General features: G+C 33.7%; 1 protein-coding gene across 3 annotated transcripts in view; it reads left to right on the forward strand.

Annotated features, from left to right (window-relative positions):
- The window catches only part of LOC128891842 (ankyrin repeat and fibronectin type-III domain-containing protein 1), a 201,110-nt gene that overhangs the window by 43,293 nt on the left and 139,032 nt on the right, over nt 1-18,785 (forward strand). For all 3 annotated transcript variants that reach the window (XM_054151698.1, XM_054151697.1, XM_054151699.1), the window contains one exon: nt 4,392-4,528. In XM_054151698.1, coding sequence (XP_054007673.1) covers nt 4,416-4,528 — 113 coding nt within the window. In that variant the 5' untranslated portion in view covers nt 4,392-4,415. The remainder of the gene's footprint in view (nt 1-4,391; nt 4,529-18,785) is intronic.

Below are 18,785 nucleotides of genomic sequence, written 5' to 3' on the forward strand. Positions count from 1 at the left end.
GAATTCACTGATAAGTACGTTGATAGCATAAAACTGTCAATGTCAAGGGGACAGACGTATTATACGGGATCCTGAGCAATTTCAGAAGGAACGGATCTCACAACGGAGGAAAATGTACACGGAATCAGCAGAATCTCGATAGCAATGTTGATAGCGTCGTTGAGAAGAAGATCCGGGTCCAAATCCTGGAATGAATCTCTAAACGTCCGTGATCCTTTTCGGCAGTCCTTAAACTAACACTGGTGATTCTCTGGATCTGGAGCGAAATAATCGCACGAATATCGTTCCATATCGAGAACATTGAAAATATTATTCTACTATATATGTGAGATGTAACACTTGAAAGATAAAAGAATTAAAAAAATACAAGAGTATATACAGAGGGTGTATATACCTCCGATGTAATTTAATACTGGCATGAATAGTAATTTACTGGATGAAGTATTTAATATTTTCTCTGTAGCTGAATCAACTTATGAAAAACGGTAGAATGGCAATTAGATGTTTATAACACGTCACAGGATTTAATAGGAAAACAAAAGATGTTTCATGGGAGATATTGCACCACCCTGTTACATACACCCTGTGGCATACTCTAGATAATCGGATTAATTTCGAATCGATTGGTCAGTTTTCACAACTAATGTTTACCGTGGCCGTGGCAGAAGGGGATTTCCTTTATCGCATAAGCGCCGGTGTTGCAGTCCGGTGATGTCGCAAGAGATTTCGTAGAATCTTACCGTTAAATGGGATGAAGCTTGGCACAGTTCAGGACGTTAATTTCATCAAACATAGGCGAATCATCGATGCTTTACCTGAAGGATTCGTCGAGTGGGTGATCGGCACGAATTTAATCATTCTGAGAATTTTTATCATGCAAGTTACAGTGGGTGTAGAAAGTATTCGTGCACCGATCAATTTCCAAAAAAACTATGTAAAATTGTAATTTATTAACTTATTTTTTATAAACAATGACATTCTACATATTCTCGGAAATCTCTAGAATAGATAGAGTACAAAAAACAAATACTTATTTATGTAAGTTACGAAATTTACAAAAAAAAAAAAAAAAACAAAAAAAAAGCAATTAATCGATAGAAATGTTGAAGCAATAAGTATTCGCACAACTGTTTAATTGTTAAAACTTCGTTAAAAAAAAAAAGAAATTTACATTAATTTACATGTATATAATACTTCCTTCGTGGGATTTCCTTTTGATTTTATAATTATTGCAACTCTTAAAGCGTTAAATTAACTAAATTACTAATTATTCGAAGTGAGATCTTCTTCAATTCCTCTAATAGCGGAATCGGACCATTTTTAAAAGTACTTTCCTGGAAATGTGATGTTTTCTAATTCGCACGGAGCAATAAACTAATGTGTTTAAGATTCAAACTCTACTGTAAATGGTTCGTCATAAGAATCGTACAAATACTTGGAGACTTCCGAGAATATGTAAAATATCATTGATTACAAAAAAAGAAGTTAAGAAACTATAATTTCACACAAAATTTTTTTGGGAAATCGATAGGTGTATGAATACATTCTCCACCCACTGTACGTTGATATAAGAAATCCAAATTTGAATAATCAAATGCATACATTTTGAAACATATCTTGTAAAGCTTCCATTGGAAAATATTGTAAAAACCAAGTCCAACGATCTCGAATTGACCGCACGTGGGTAGATTCTGCGAAGGAATTCTCTGTTCTTAAAGAGCATTGTCCGCGTAGAAGTAACATTGCGTCGAATCTACAAACGTTGTCAGTCCTAGCATTGACTGTGGAACTAATCGATGTGTCTGGGAACTGTTTGAAGTGTCCGTGTAATTCAAAGAGGAGAAACGAAATTACTCTGACCCGTAACCGACGATAATCCCCTCGCTGACGCGCTGACAATGTATTCTGCTGCACGGTAAATCCACGGTAATTAACAGACAGCTTGATGGAACATCAATGAACGCCAGTTCCGTGGAAATGGAAGCAAATTTCGTAAGCAAATTGACGAGAAAATGTTGACTTGGATAACGCGTGAATTGTATAAAAAAAATAAAAATAATAATAATGATCTCTGGTCGAGGTCACGGAATTATTTTCCACGTCGTGAAATACTTTCAACTGCGAGCGAAAACAGTCCTCTTCGGTGCACTCAGTTGGCTACAATTCAACTTTATTCTTTACTATGCAATATTTCAATACGTTAGAAATTTTAATTAATAGCGGGTTCGTTTCAGATGAGGATCCACTTGAATTCTCTCCAGAAACTTTCCACAATAATTTACGAGCGATTATTTTAGGATCAGGCTAGTAATTGAGGCCAATACTAAATAATCACCTTGATCTCGAGGAATATTCTATATTAATATTTGAAAATTGCTAAGATGAAAATGATAGAATGCAGATACGTAGTATGTTCGAATTTTACTAGACGAAAATATACGCTCGAAGTAATTTGTAGAAATAATTCGCAATCTTCCTTTCCTTCAAACTTTATGTTGAAGAGACAACATTTCCAAACAGTGTTGTAACGTTCCTCAAAATATACATATAATTCCCTTTTAGTATTACAATTAAATGATATATTAAATTGTTTATAGACCATAAATATAAAAGGTTGTAAAGTGAAATAAATCGCTTGAAGAAACAAACATTTAGTACAAACCAACCATTGGTTTGGTTTAACCACTTCAAACTTTAAAGTGTTGCCATTGTTCGAATTTTCAATATTTCGTAATTAATCTGATTCGGACCATAGAAACGCTTCTTGATTTTTTCATTTCGAATAAGCAGACCGTCTAGAATCGCGGAAACCACGAACATAGTTTTTTTAGGAGGAACTACACATACATGAATTTGAAAGGGGTGGTTTGGAGGGTGATTTAAAACAACTTTTTCCTTAGCGAAAATGTGAATAAATATGTGTACAAAACCCGTTATAAATATTCCTTACAGATTAAACAAAATCCTCAAAAACAACTAAAAATTGAGGCTCTAGACTAAAATACTCCCTGAAACTAGCAACCGCGATACGAGGATCACTAGAAGCCAAACTCAGAGTCATTGTCTCGTAACGAATTCTTTGAACCCAATATAATTAATGTAATGAATTATTATAAGATGATGTTTACCTTGTACGTCATTATTATATTCTACAGAAACTGTTATCCTCTTTCATCAAAATTTTATTAGGACATAATTCGTCTTACGCTTTGTAAATTCTCGATTAATCGTTTACTTTGAACGTACGCTCGTACGCTCCGCTGATTTCAGACTCCTTACGTCTGATGAAAATTATATTAAGACATTGCGGAGAAATTACCGAAGATTGCCGTGGGTGGCAGCCATTTTCCTATATTAATTTTACATGAGAGGAATTCTCCAGCTACATCGCTTCACAGACAAAATTCGCTTTAATTATAAATCCAATACTGTACTCGACTAGTGATAATACAGATAATTACCAAAAATAATTGACGATTTTTTAAAGTAAACGTTCTATGCTTAACCAGTAAGAGCAATCGATTCAGAAAATACATAATGAATTCTAAATTTAAAGGGTAGTACATTTATGGAATATTGCGGACGTTTTGGCCAAATGGACATGTGTATGTGTAACTGTCAATAGGATACAGACGTGTTTGAATTGTTCATTGTAAATTAAAAATTGTTGTTTCAAATTTCATTTTATTACTATACCAGGTTGTCCCATAAGTTTCCGGACACTTGATGCTTGAATTTTTGACATTAAAATTCTTTATGACATTTGAATCAAATCGGTTCATGTTTGGTATATGGATGAAAACTATCAGAAGCGATGGCATTTATTCTGAAGAATAATTATTGTTTGATTATAATGTTATTATAAAATTATTTATTGGTAGCGAGTGTTCGGGAACTTATGGGACAACCTATTATATTCTACTACGTACCTATATTAATGTTGATGATTATTGTAATTCCCAAAGATTAACAACTGTGAAACATTATAAAAAGGAGATTACGTTACATAATGTGTTACTGACAACCGACGTCAAAACAGGGCAAAATTGATATAAATTCATAATTAGAGATGGGCAAAACCCTAGGCTTCGAATAAATTTGCAGTTTGTCGATGCGTTTGTCTCGTTTCTTTCTCTGGAAAATATTCAAAAGAGGAAACGAGACAAACACATCGGCAAACTTCAGATTTATTCGAAGCCTAGGGTTTTGCCCATCTCTGTTCATAATTATAAATTACTTACATTCGTGTAAACTGTTACGCATGTAAAAGTCTTGATCAACGAACAAATCTACTCCACCCTTCCCACAAGTGTCAAGTGTCCTTCTTCCGTAATGTTGTTTCGTGGTCGTATGACACAGTTAATAAAGGTCTCCCTTCTGGTCTGTTGCAGGTGTTGGGAGGACTAGGTCGCAGGATGTCGAGCGGCGACAAGGCTTCACCAGGCCTGACCATCGATCGCGCCGCTTTTTTGCTTCTGAGGGTGAAGAAAGCCTTCAAGAAGAAGAAGCAACAGCGGAAAGAGAAAAGGTGAGCGCCTTCCACTGGTTCTCGTTTACTTTCGTTCCACCGTTTAGCGATATCTTGCGATAGGAATCAGTGGATCTAGAGAGACTGCGAGGGAAATGGTTGATTCTTAGGAGGATCTTATTGTACCACTTGGTCCATAGAAGAGAACAAAATTATATGAGAAAAGTCAACGACGGAATTTAGGCTAGTCTTCTGTAATCTATGCTGAGTCGTTTTATTTGAACGCTTTATCATCAGTGGGTGTCGCCTAAAAACCTTTGTTTGAAAAGTTATATAATTAAATCATATACAAGATGTCTTGTTTCATTCAGAATGGTTAAACATCTTCAGAAAATACATCTATCAAATAAATATATTTATAGTAGTTACTTGGCTCAAAGGCGCAAATTATATAAATAGAATAAATGATTTTGTTGTAAGTGAACTAATAGGAGAAACTTAACAAAATAAATTAATTTGTTTAAGTGAAATCTTATTTTTTTTTTTATCTATAATGAAGTGGAATTTGTTTAGACAATTTCATTGATCTATCATACAAGATCATTTATTATAATGTAAAAGTTTAAATTGGGGTTTGAATGTCAATATTAATTTGTTTGTTAATTTCTCTCAACAAAACATTGTTTTGATAGCCTTATCTCCGTATGAAATATTTAACCATTTCGATTTAAACAAAACACCTTGTATGCGTGATTTCTGAAGTACTAAAATTCTTTCTCAGATAATGATTAATAAACAGTGAACTATAACGTAGATATTATTTCTTTTTTATTATATATTATAATACACAATGGTTTCTGAATATTACAGGAATTAGATATTCTTAGAGAATATTTTCATTTCCTACTTAACGAGATTTTTAACATATGTATTATTTGTATTAGGATATTTTTCAGAATTTTTTCAGTAAAAAGTAAAATAGATATATGGGAGTTTTACCATTTTATTTAATAACACTTTAACTTTGAAACAAAATTGTTCTCTTTCCCTTTCATGGTGAAATATGACGTCAGCGCGCCTTTTAGAAGTTTCCCCTTGAAAAATTTACTTTAATCATGTGATGTGTAGCTCATGAGCCGTTGATATGACACAAAATAATGCAATTTATTTACAAGGAACGTAATAACCTAGAAAATAAAGCTCTAAAAAAAAGCATTCCAAATTTGGATTGAAACCTTTTTCCGTTATAAATCTCATAAAGTTCTACAAAGACATACAAGAAGTTTTTCTCTAAAGTAGAAACTCTAGTTTAAAAAAATAAAAGAATAATCTTTTTAAGAATTAGTTAGGCCGTCAATTTTGGTTAAAATCTAGAATCGTCTGTAGAATTTTTTTTTCGCTTCTTCATCAACTATTTATTGTTGTTTACCTATGCAACTTGTCGAGCGAGTTGGATGGTGGAACTCAATCAAACTCACGAGTTTGTGAAATCATTCGGAGAAACCAGTAAGGATCTAAGGGCAGAAATCAGAGTCGCTTTCTTGAGAGGCGACGAATGAATACATCAACCGAGGTAGAAGAAACTTTTCTGTGAAATTCGCGAATACGAGTAGCCGAGAAAATTTAACGTGTTCTCCTTTTGTAGAGAAATTCTGCCCGATGGAACAGGAAATGTTTGGCCACGTTTGGGAAGTTGTCCGTTTCTTGAGAAGAGCTTTGGTAATTCTGTAGCGACTTTGTGATGCGATGCTGTTCCACAAGGTCGGAATTTCCGTTTTTCATCGTTATTATTCTCTTGAGAATGTCTCCGGCGAAAGTAGCAATTTTTCATTGGAAAGGGTAATCTGAACGCGACACTATAGCAGTGGCGAGAGAGCTTCACTTTTTGAATAAATACATTGTTATAAGGTGCAGTCGTTTCTAACACATTTCGTAAATATTAATTTACCGAAACAATTTGGTACAGCATAAAGTGGATTGTACAAAATTCTTCTTTCAACAACAATCTATATTTATGAAATATTTAAGGTAGTATTACAAAAATATTTTAATTAGAGAAAATAGCTTCATATTTACTGGACTGGTATATAAGGAAATAATTGAGATAAAAATGAAAAATTTTCAGGGCTTCTTCCTATTATTATAAGTAACAACTCTGGCAAATTTCAAATTATTTCATCAATTTTATTTTTCAGGAGTTGTAAAATAAAAGGTAACTGATTGAAAAAGCTTTAGCACAAGTAGCTTCCTATTTACTGAACTGATGATAATTTTTATTATAGTTAAAGAAAAAGAAGTAACCGATTGAAAAAAAATTCATCTATTTTCCATTTACAACTTTCGAAGATTTGGGGCATGTGTTAATGTTAAAATTGGGAGCTTAAATTATGCAGGAATTTTGTGGCATGTATTTGCAAAGTATTTAAAGGATGCGTGACGTAAATTTTAAAAATCATTTGAATAAGGACCAGTGTACATATGTCTTAAATGCATAAATATCCGCGATCTGGTGATTACCAACAACTTGTCGACGATATCAATAGTAATTGAGCGATTTAAGTTCAATAATGTGACCTTTCAATTCCAATAAATTATGTATCTTCCAGCCATGTTGCTTGTACACTGGGCGGTGGTAACTTCAACAGTCGACGAACAACTCGAAAGCTTAAACGGAACCCCTAACGAGTCCATGAACTTCAGGTTCAGTTTTCCTCGACTGCCCGTTGCTTCACCCTCCTGAATCACCTGTACGCGATACATCCTAGCGGCGTGGATGAAACCGTAAAAACACTTTAACGTCGAAGTTCGCGAGCCAAAGGGCGATATCTGGCGTGGAATTAATTAAATTTCGCGCAAAATAGTGCCGTAGAATAGTGCGAGAGTGAGTATCCGGGTATTCTGACAATGCGTGTGGGCGACGATGAGCGAGTAGGTGTAGAATTTCGCGTGCGCGGTGTTTGTGGCAGTACTGTCAATACCATTCGATGAATATGTAGTGCGTACGCGTTAAACAAAAAATGGAATTGACGTAGAGAAGTAATAAATTTAGATAGAAACGAATATGTTAGCGAAGCAAGCTAAAACGATACTGTTTCGTACTTTAAGTTTATTGGTATCACAATTCTTCCCAAGATGACGTTTAGAATTCTCATATTTATACCTAATTACGAAAATAATTACTGTAACCATTTACTGGCAAAAAAAGGTTTTGCAAAAGTTTTTGTACGTCCAGTTTTTCCCTCTAATTTGTCGTTTAATTATTGTGATGATACTAAATATTCGAATGATTTTATAGATAGTTAACGAAGCAGTAATCATTAACTGCTTTTGGTTCCATTTTTCTAAGATTCTTTCTGCTAAATTAATCTGTGCGTCTTCCTTTGGGATTCTAATATTACTGAGGTCTATATTTAACGATCTCTCAGTCTCTTCTAAGAATGCATTTTCAGGTTTTTCGGTGATAAGTGATACATGATTATTTTTTTTTATGGAGTTTATATTGCACTTTTTGGATTGTTGAGTTTCTGTTGTAGGGGTTGCAGATTTTTTTAAGGATCTTTTCGTTATCTCTACTAATTTCATAAAGAGTATTTGTATTCTTCTCTGTGCTCTCTATGCTTTCTGAAGCTAGTAAAATAATATAAATTTCAAAGCAACTATTTAATTTCTCTTTTCCCTGTTATTATTGTTCCTAGGTATGCATTATTCTCTTTCTTAACATTAGTATGGATTTGTATAACTACTGTTCAATTTATTTGGTTTCTCTCTTTATTTAGGTTAAATATTGTTTGAGATGGCAGCTGTATCGATTCTAGATCGATTTGTGGACGTGATATATTTAATTTTTCTAGAATCCTGTCTAATCTTATTCCAAAGGAAGTTTCTGTACTTTGTTAAAAACATTTTTGTTTTCAATGAAAAATATATCATTACGTACTGGATTTTTTGTTATCGCTGCTATTTTGCATGCATAGCTAACTGCCAATTTCATTTTGAAGTCTTTCAAGCACAAAACGGATTTATCGTTCGTTTCGGGAATTTCGTTATAATTTTAGCAGCTCTGAACATTAACCCTAAGAGTAATTCATTTCACGAACGAAACGATGATTTAGTTTGAATAGCATCATTCGAATTTTGAAATTTTTTATTCGTATTCGCGACGCACTGCGTTCTACTTATAAAATTAGTAAACAATGCAGGTAGCCGACATTTTCTGTTCGCTGATGACATTAATAATTCCTGGCCCGAGCATCGTGAATATTCATGAATTCTTGTACACAGACGGACGCGTGAGGACTCTCTAATTTTACTTAATTAAATGAATTCACCCGAAGACAAGCGGAAAATGGCAAAAAAACATACTAGACAAATTTATTCGTGTTATTAATTTGAATATAGAGTTCAGCTGTGACGTGTTAATTATCAAAATATGTAAAAGAAAGTTGCCCAAGTTCTACTGGTTTCGATCATTTCTATAATCGTAACATTCCTCACAAAATAATCTAAAATAATTCTATCAATTGTTGGGGTTGGAAGAAAAGATCGTAACATCTTTCATTAGATTGCGATTAGCCCATTCACTGCCAGGTAAATTAAAAGCATTCTGCCTTGGGCGCCAAGATTTAATACAGATGTGTAATCTAGGTTATTATTTTGATAATAAAAAGTGATATTAAATTTGTTGTTTTAAAAGGATAATTTACGATCTTCTTCTGCAATAATTCGTGACTTAAAGGATTATACACTTAACCCTTGAGTAATTACAATCAATTTGAGCTACGAGACATTCGTAGTTGGCAGTGAATGGTCTAATCTTGTAAAGCTCTCCTGCTAAAATAACACATCGCAGCGATCCAAATAATATAAAATTTTTCTGAGTGTGCCAAGCATTTTAGATGTTAATAGGTTGCAAATACAATCTATGTAGTAGACGGCAATGATATCACGGAATTACCAATATTGTTGATCAACATCATTAATTATCCATCGCGAATGATCCATTGCGTAACGGTAGAGTGGGAGTTTTCATTCCGTTAATCAGGCAGTGGATTAAGTGTTTCGTTCTACATATAACTGGAGTAGCACCAAGCGTCGCATTTCTCTCGGTCCAGTATGGAAATTTCTGCTAACGTGGAACACACGTCAGCGGTGCATGCACACACGTTAATCTAAACTTCGAAATCTAATCAACGCCGAGAAACGACGAACGATTTCCATCCGATTCTTGAAACGCTCTGCTTTTACAGACTGCATTGAATTCTCGACGCTGGGTTGAGCCGCGTTCTCTGCGCGAGTCTGTCAGGAATTTTGATAAGCTGAGACGTCAATGGTTCACGCAAGGAATCGACGTACATGACAGAAGCTCCAAAAAGTTAACTTTGACGAATACGTCACTGTATTTCTCAACGCACCATTTCGAACATTTTGCTCGACAGAGTTAGAAGAGAACAAAAAGTATAAAATGTTCAGGATACTTCAGTGAGCATAGAAATTGTTATAAATGGATAAAGAGATGTATATATTTTATGTTTTCGATGGCATTCTGACACATTTACACATAAATTCGAAATTTTATTTTGTAAAACGTCTAATTGGATCGGAGCAATGCAATCGAAAATAAGAATCAATAAACAGTAATAAGAGATAATTATAGATAGAATATTTAAAGAACGCCAAAAGATATACAAGCAATTACGTGTGCAAACTGTGACATAGCGAAATATTACTAATGTATAAAATACATACATTTTGAAATGTACATTCATAATTGCTTAATTATACATATTTTAGTATTTTTTAAACATTTTAGCTACAGCTTACTTTTATATATGCATATATATTTGTTATATACATATATAAAGATTTTTAATAATTTATACATTTTTAACACGTGTAACATAATAATAAAAAAAAACTTTTTCATATGATTGATTTTATTACAGCAGTTACTGTTGTAGGTTGCAGTTGATCAATTAATTTTTTAAACCCATTTTTGAGAACTACAAGAACAATATACGTAGTACCCAGAAAAGTAATGCCACGTTATATGTACCTGTTCTTTGCTTCTATTATAGTCGTAATAGTGGGAAAGCACAGACATTCAATGGCCATCTTTTACGAGTAACTGGTGATATACCTATACTAAAATAAAACATTTTATCGGTTGTTATACTTTGATAGTTGTTTTGAATCTGCTATTTAAGTTTTACAGACGATTTTTATGTTGCTATTAGCGGATTTAGTGTTATCAATAAAATCCATTACCTACATGCTTGTCTTGTTACACGATCAAAGTTCAATCATCCATTTTTATATTTTCCTCTCATTTTGACAAGCTCTCATCATTAGGGGGATTAGGCAATCGTTTTTGGCGGAAAAAACTTCTCTTTTTTAGTTTAGTTGTAAACAGAATGGAGGCAAGTGCAGACCTGTGCTTCTAACCAATGTTTATTGTTTTATTATATATATGAAAAATGTTGGTATGGTGCATCTATATGGTTTAAAAATGGCAGCACAAGACCGGTAAATACTTTCGTATTTTTTCGAACCATTTTTTATCATTATCGCGTGAAGAGCTTTACTACGAAGGCGTAGCATCGAAAGTACTCTATCTTGAATGTTTTCTACCGAATATCGATAATCAGATCGTTCCTATGTGGACTCGATAGCGTAGTTAGCCATTATTGTATGAAAGGTCGAAAGATGGTAGTCCAGAGGGACGGATTCAGACACTCGTGACTCCAATCCGTGAAACGACATTGCGATTTTCTTTTATCGCGATAATGCCACTTTCGTGGTAATTCAGATCTTGATATTTCCAACAGAAAGCAGACTATAGGTTTCGTGGCGTTGCCATACTTCAAATAATACCGGAACTTTATGTATTTTTATTCATTACTTCATCTGAATTTCTGCAAAGTGGAAAATAAAGGGAACGACAGAGATCTATCGTGACATTTTTTAACAAGAAGAATGAATCTTACAGAAAGGTTTAGGAAAAATTTAGAGGCTGGTTTACATCTTTTAATATCGGAAATGTTCCTATAAAGATTGCATACTTACACAGCTTAGATGTTGGGAAGTAACTGCTAGAGTCAAATTAGTGTTTAGTACCTACTTCGTTTCTAAAATGTACACGACTGGAATGTTAAAAACGATAAAAATGCTTGGAATGGACTTTAGCTTATGAAAATAATCGGAAAAGAGAAACTGAGAAGAAAATGGTCGTTTCTAGAAGACTGCTGTATGCAGGAAAAGGAGGTTACATCTGCGCGATGCAGAAATACAGAGCTTCTTCGCAGTCATGCATGAAAACGAAAAGTTGCGTTTCTTCCGGAATATTCCAAGCTATCTGTCACGGGATAGATACCACTAAAAGTATCGGTTTGTATCTCGGTACAACCGAATACTCCAGAATTCACGTTGCACAATTTCTCGCGGCACTTCAAGATGTATGTATAAAAATCCACGAGGGATTTTTAAGTGAAAAATAAAACGAACTGTTACCATCTTAATTACGAGGTTACATTATATTTCGAAGGCTTACAGTACAGAACATATAACGTTTCTATTTTTTATTGAACTTACGCTTTCATATTTCTCTAATAGCTTTTGTTATATTAATCGTTTCCGATTTTTGCACTTCATCTAAAAGGACAAAACAGTATCGGATATAGAGGAATATACAAAATAGTAAAAGTGTTTATGAGAATCTGCCTGATGGATAAAGTATTATTATTATTATTTGGTTGGTTTTTGTTTTATAAGTATTGTATCTTCATTTCTCGTATAAAGTTATATTAATCGTTTTCGATTTTTGTATGTTTGCATAAACATTATGTGTCATTATATTGATGATACCAATTATGTGACATTATATTGATGATACCAATTAAATTATGAGTCTATATTGATGATACTAATCAAATTATGCGCGAACCATAGCAAAATAGTAAATTAATTATTGCGCATTATAAATACAATATAGCAGACGCTGTTTCTTGAAATCAAAATTTCTACTTCTGAAAGACTCTCTCAGAATTACATATAAATGGCTCCATTGAAACTGTTACGAAACCTACCGATTTCCTTTGTGGACTGCATTTGAATAATCTAGCGTGAGAATAGTACGGTCAGCCAAGCGTGGGTTGGTTACGTGAAGTGGGTTGCACCGCGACTGTTAATGGCTCGTTATAATGTTAATTATAAAATACCTACTTTAGATGTAACCTTACTTTGCAGAGGAAGCTTTGAGAAATACGCTCATATCCTTTATACGTATAGATATGAGCATTTGGATTTGAATTTTGCAGAATAAGATTTTTTTAATGAAAATAAAAAACATGCATTCAATAATATTGGAGGTAAAAATTACTTTGTTATAGAATAGTGAATTGGTGAAACTTATAATTTTCAAAATAAATTTATAATACTCAAAACGATGACTTACTAATTTGGCATGCGCTACATCATATTTTAATCTCACCAAAATCCCTGTTAATAAGCACAAAAAGTGATCAAATTGACGTGCAATGATCCATAAATGATTCGACCTTAGACATTGTGTCTTCTGGGGTACAAAGGAATTTACTAAATATGTATCATTATCAACTATATTTAACAAAAAGTCAGTAATTAAATTGCATACAAAATTTTGTGGATTACCACTGAAATTAATTTAGATAGAAAATTTACTTCTTTACGATTATTGATTCAACATAGTTTTCAATAATTTTGTCTAATCAGAATAGTTTAATAAAGAATACAAATAATATATTGTAATTAATGAGAAATTCGTTCAAAATTGGAACGGCTCTCTATCATAAAGATAAATTAAAGTTTAGTAACAATTTGCATATTGTCTAGCACATCCAAGATATCGTTAATTTAATTACCTCCTTTATTGACTTAGTACCGAAATGCTAAATTTTCCATTTGCTACGTTGTGCAAGTATTTAACTTCGAGAAGTTGAATAAATTATACGGAAAGTGCTTTGAATAAATCGACAAAATTTCGACGGTGAATTTCCCTTGCGTCATACAGGAGCGAGAAAATAGACTTTAGTTTACATATGCTTCAAACGTTAATTCTTCCACCGGATTTTATGAATATTATTCAGTTGACGAAATGTTAGTATAGCTAGAGTAATCGAATATTCTCGACAGTATACAGAAGTGGTGTCCAAACTGTTTGGAAAACGCTTCCTTATGAAAAAAAGAGCATTTCTGCCGTCGAGATATACAGACAAAAAATGTTTATTTTAATTCGATCAATCTTTTTACTCTTCAAATAAAAAAACAATTATTTACAAAAAGCCTCTAGCTAAATTAAACGTTAAATGCTTGTAAAATCCGTTGCATTAAGAAATAAATGATATTCAACTCAGTCTAAATTGCACATAGCTTGCTGTAAAACAAAAAATCGTAGAAATTCGTAAAACACGTTGGTATAATTTTCTGAAAGTAAAATTTGGATAAATGGAATATTTATGATAATAGTACCTACAGTACTATTTAATTAGTTTGTGAAATTATATTTGCTACGGCATTAATATTCATTTTGTTTTTCTTTCAATAGACTTTGATATTAACTTAATCGAAAACTGATTAATTAAACTATTTGCAATAAAGACTATAGTATTTGGTTCTCTTTTTTTTTTTAATTAAAATGACCTTCTGCGTACCGTGTTCTGGAATTAAATTTGACGATTTTTAATGTATGATATTTTTAACTCCGATTTTAAAAATATTCTTCAGACTTTTTGCTCCCAATGTTAAGTTTCCTTCGACTTGGTTGAGTAATTGGAGTCTCTTCCCAGGTTTTCCTTCGAACAGAAGTGTCATTCTAGTGTTCTACATAGTGTTCTACTTCACAAAGGCACGTCTTCAAATGTATATAGTTAACGCAATTATTCTTGACGGCTTGTAATTCTAGAAGTTTCTTTCCCTGGGAAACGTAGATTGTCCCAGGTATACCGAGAAACGAATTGCTGCCATTTGACTTTTCCTCAAGATTATCGCCAAAGCCGGCTAGCCCTGATTGCCATTGTCGCAGGATTGTCACAGCCAAAAGAGCGTCTCACAGATAGAAATCCTTCTCATGGATTTATGATGCTATCATCTCACAATTTTTCTTGTATTATCGTGCAATTTCGTTTCTTAAGGTACTACTTAAAAGCCTTACACCCGATGCAATCTCTGAGACTATTGCTATATTGCTTAATACATTTGACATAAGTTTTATTTTATGATCACTTGAATCAAGTAAATTTCTGCTCTGTCATATTTCAATATACTATCGTATTTTTAGTTTTTTAAGATTTATTTACAAAGAAAATCAACTGTGACCAAATTCCAATCTAACACATACATAACTGCTAATAATTAGACCTAATTCATTCGCTTGTTTCAGAACAAATTTATTCATATTATATTATTTTAATGTACAAATAAGACCAAGTACTTTGTGTTAACCCTCTGATATACGATAAATTGTATCACGTACAAACCTATATAACGCTATATAATTTTCACTATTAGAGTTCGCTAGAAGCTTAAATAAAGAAAAAAAAAACCGATATAGCAAATACAGTTGATGGACGATAGGTTACTCTCGAAGAAATTTCTTAGGGAGTTTCGTTCTTCTTAAACAATACAACAGGTGTTGCCGATTAAGATAAAGACTCTGATTGATGATTTCTGATCTCGCCTGTACTGGTAATTTTTTTCCACAGCGTCAGCGGGCGTCGAATTCATTTTCACCCAGTCATTTTCAACCCTCGAATTGCCAGACTACGGGATTATTTTCGCCTCGAGTAACGTCAATATAAACGACCACCGGAAATATAGTGAGTTCAATCCTCGAGATGAAATGTTCCTTTTCCGTAACCTACTTTCTTCCTCGCGTTGCATCTCCATATCAGTGGATTTTTTTCCATATGACAGGATACTTTTGCATGCTTCTCGCTGCGATAAAAGAGTTTTCCAAAAACGGTTTTGCGATTACGGTTTTTAATGAAACACAAATGAACGTACACAAAAATTAATTTTTTGAGTCATCCAACCCTATCTCCCCCCTCAATTCGCGTCACGCGCATTTCACACACCGAGTTAATTTTGTGTGAATAAATTGAAATTTCGTTTAAGATAAACTATATCAGAAATGAACGAAATATTCGAAATATTTCTGTTTATATTTCTTTTAAATATTTTTTTCTGACTTCGTATGACCTTGAAAGTCTTTGTAGTTAGTTAGTTACTTATAGTTTATTCCCTTTGCGGAGTATTGAAAGTCTTTGTACACTTTAGTATTATATACAAAAATATTCATCGTTTGATTAAAAAAATTAAAGATCACGAGATTAAAGATAAAAAATTGATATTCGCCATCTGTGTTGGTCGTACGAGACTACTACGCTTCCCCCTTTTTCATTGCGTTCTAATACTCCCTGATAATAGTCTTTTAATAAAGTAAAAATCATAGTTATTCTACGCAAGAGTATTTGTGCACGCTTTTCGTTAGCAGTGTTATAGAACGGAAACTGTGGCCGTATCGGAAGAAGGAGGTCCTCGATGGAGCTCTTCGTGGAGTCATAAATTTGAGAAAAGAACGCAAACTCCTTCGTATCCTGTTACCATGGAGATGATCATAAGAATGAAGCGATGACGTTGATCTATTAGAAACGATTAAAAAACTTTTCGCTTCTTGACACTCCGTTGGCTCCCTTGGAGATCGTAAATATTACTTCGTGACGTCCAATCCACGTTAAGAAATTTTCCGTGAGACGTACTTTCGTTATTTCGCGAACGAAGTGTGAGAATATTGCGCCTCGTAAATATCGGAGATTGGATGCTTTCACTTCGAGAGCACCAGGTATATTAAACTGCAGAAAATATTGTATTTGATTCTACAGAAAATTGAAGAAAAGAAATAGCCAAGGTATACCATAATTTTTTCGAAATGGACGTATTTGCAACTTTTACATGTTACGTACACAGGACGAGGCACTTATGACAGACGACTTGAATAAATCGCTTACTTTCAGCGATAGAAGAAACAATGTCGAACAAGAATTGCTTGATTTCGAGGAGCACGTAACGAGGTGCCAATAACTTTTTTATCGGTAGGAGCGTAGAGGAGATACTACGGAGATCGACTCTGTTGTTTTTAAATAGAATGATATAATTTATTATACACATTCCGTTAGAGCGGTAAACCTTACGTTTAGAAGAGGCACCTCCGATGACCTTGACCTTGACATATGTTGTCAAGGTCAACCCCCTGAATGACGTTCAATCTGAAGGTCATGGTCCAAGCATCGTCGAATGTATTTTTCATCCGCTATAAGATGCAGAACAACAGAAATGATGGTTTTCTAGTAGAAACAGATAATGATCTTGTAATAATTCGACAAAAATAAAGTTTACATAAAGAACAAATAATAAATAAATAAATCGTTAAACGTAATTTCTTATTTATTATTTGAAGGAATTATTTATATAATATATCTATTATATATATAATATATAATATATATAAATATTAATATATATATAAATATATATTAATATATCGATACTTAATGACAGTGAAGTTATCATGATTCAGTTACTATTCTAAAGGTACAGTTTTGAAAACACTCGAATCTATGCAGTATCGAGTACCATGTAAAGAGTCTTTTACAAAATGGAATCATTTTTATTTTAAATAAAAAAATACCAAATTTGTTCCACGGTGCGGTTGTATTTTTATGTAAAAACAAAGTGTTATTCCCTTTTCTGAAAAACTCTTTATATATAATTTTAAACTAGACATGGCTGGAAATATTCATACTCGAAGGAAACTTAAAACTAACGGAGAACGTTACTTAGAGCGTCTTAGATTTCACTAATGGCGCGATTCAATCAGCGTTCGTGTTCTTCCTAACTTCAACCGCGATGAAATAAATAACGACGTAGTAAGGCTACGTTCATACTTGGACCGAAGTTCGTTGGTTCGATTACATATAACCTTAGCGCACGTAATTATGGGGTCGAGAAGTTGCGTCAACTTTGCTACAAGCTCCCGGCGTGGCATGCAAATTGGACGGCTATTTACCAAAGAAATAAGCAATCAGGAAGGACGCCGTTTCACAAGATTATGCATATTTTCGAGATATACTGGCGACTGGATCGTATGCTCTATTCATCGTTGAATTTGCAACAATCATGTTGAAATCTGTGAGCGAAATTTATGAACCGCTTATACGCGTACAGTCTGATATACAGGGTGGGGCATTTTAAACAGGTCACCTAACTAACTCGTTTGTTTTTAATGATAGAAGAAAATGCATTAGACCAAACTTACTTGGTATCGAGGGGTTCATAATCTGGTGTTACCAATTTTTCTGTAGGTAGAGGTGTCGAGGAGATATGATGATCAATTCTGTTTTTTCAAATCAGGTGGTATGGTTTCTTACTTACAGCCTGATAGAGTGTTTCAAGACGAATACAATGACCTACTATGAAGGTCATTTGAGGTCACCCAAAGTCAACTTCGATAGAAAACAAATTGTCTTAGAGTACTTTTCGAATACTAGGACGTCTATTTGCTTACTTACATCTATTCGCTCCTTGAACCATACCATACCATAATTTTGCTTCTCTTCCTCCCTATCTTACTTCGTAAACCGAAAGTTCTATTACACGTTATGCAATGTAATTATGTAGCAATGAATGAGAAATGTCGATCGATGGGCAATAAATCCACGCCCAACATTTTGTGACCGATAATGGAACTTTCTCCTATCGGTTGATTGCGAACAATTTTTCAAGTGCAACTGTCCTTCGTTTACCTTTACCCTTAAAAGACGCGTTCGGCTCTGCCAAAAGATTGAAATTATTCGGCGTAAACGGTTTTCCGCTTGACATATAACGACGATCACAACGACAGCGTGAATAATGAATAAAGGCTGGCTCGATCGTAATTTCGATGAATATTCATAGTTCCGTAGCATTCATTTCCTGGGATAATAAATTACGTCATTGGGTTGAATTATGCCATGGTAGATAAAGGACATTAAAATCGCGCGAGGGTAAAAAAGTTTTGTCACACGTGTAAGAGATTCGTGTGCTTTTCCAGACAGGCTACTACGTCCCGTGAGTCGGAAAAAATAAACTGCACTGATGAGTGTTGTTTTCAATTATAATAATTAACCCTTTGACCGCGAAGAGCGTATACATGCCCTCGAGTAGTAGGCTCAGACAGCTTGGCTTAAATTCGCCGAATGAATGTTTTAAAAATATTTGCTTACAGAGAATGACAAGATGAATTTTGTTT

This window comes from Hylaeus anthracinus, unplaced genomic scaffold, assembly GCF_026225885.1.
Source record: "Hylaeus anthracinus isolate JK02 unplaced genomic scaffold, UHH_iyHylAnth1.0_haploid 12002, whole genome shotgun sequence".
In the NCBI taxonomy this organism is placed as follows: Eukaryota; Metazoa; Arthropoda; class Insecta; order Hymenoptera; family Colletidae; genus Hylaeus; species Hylaeus anthracinus.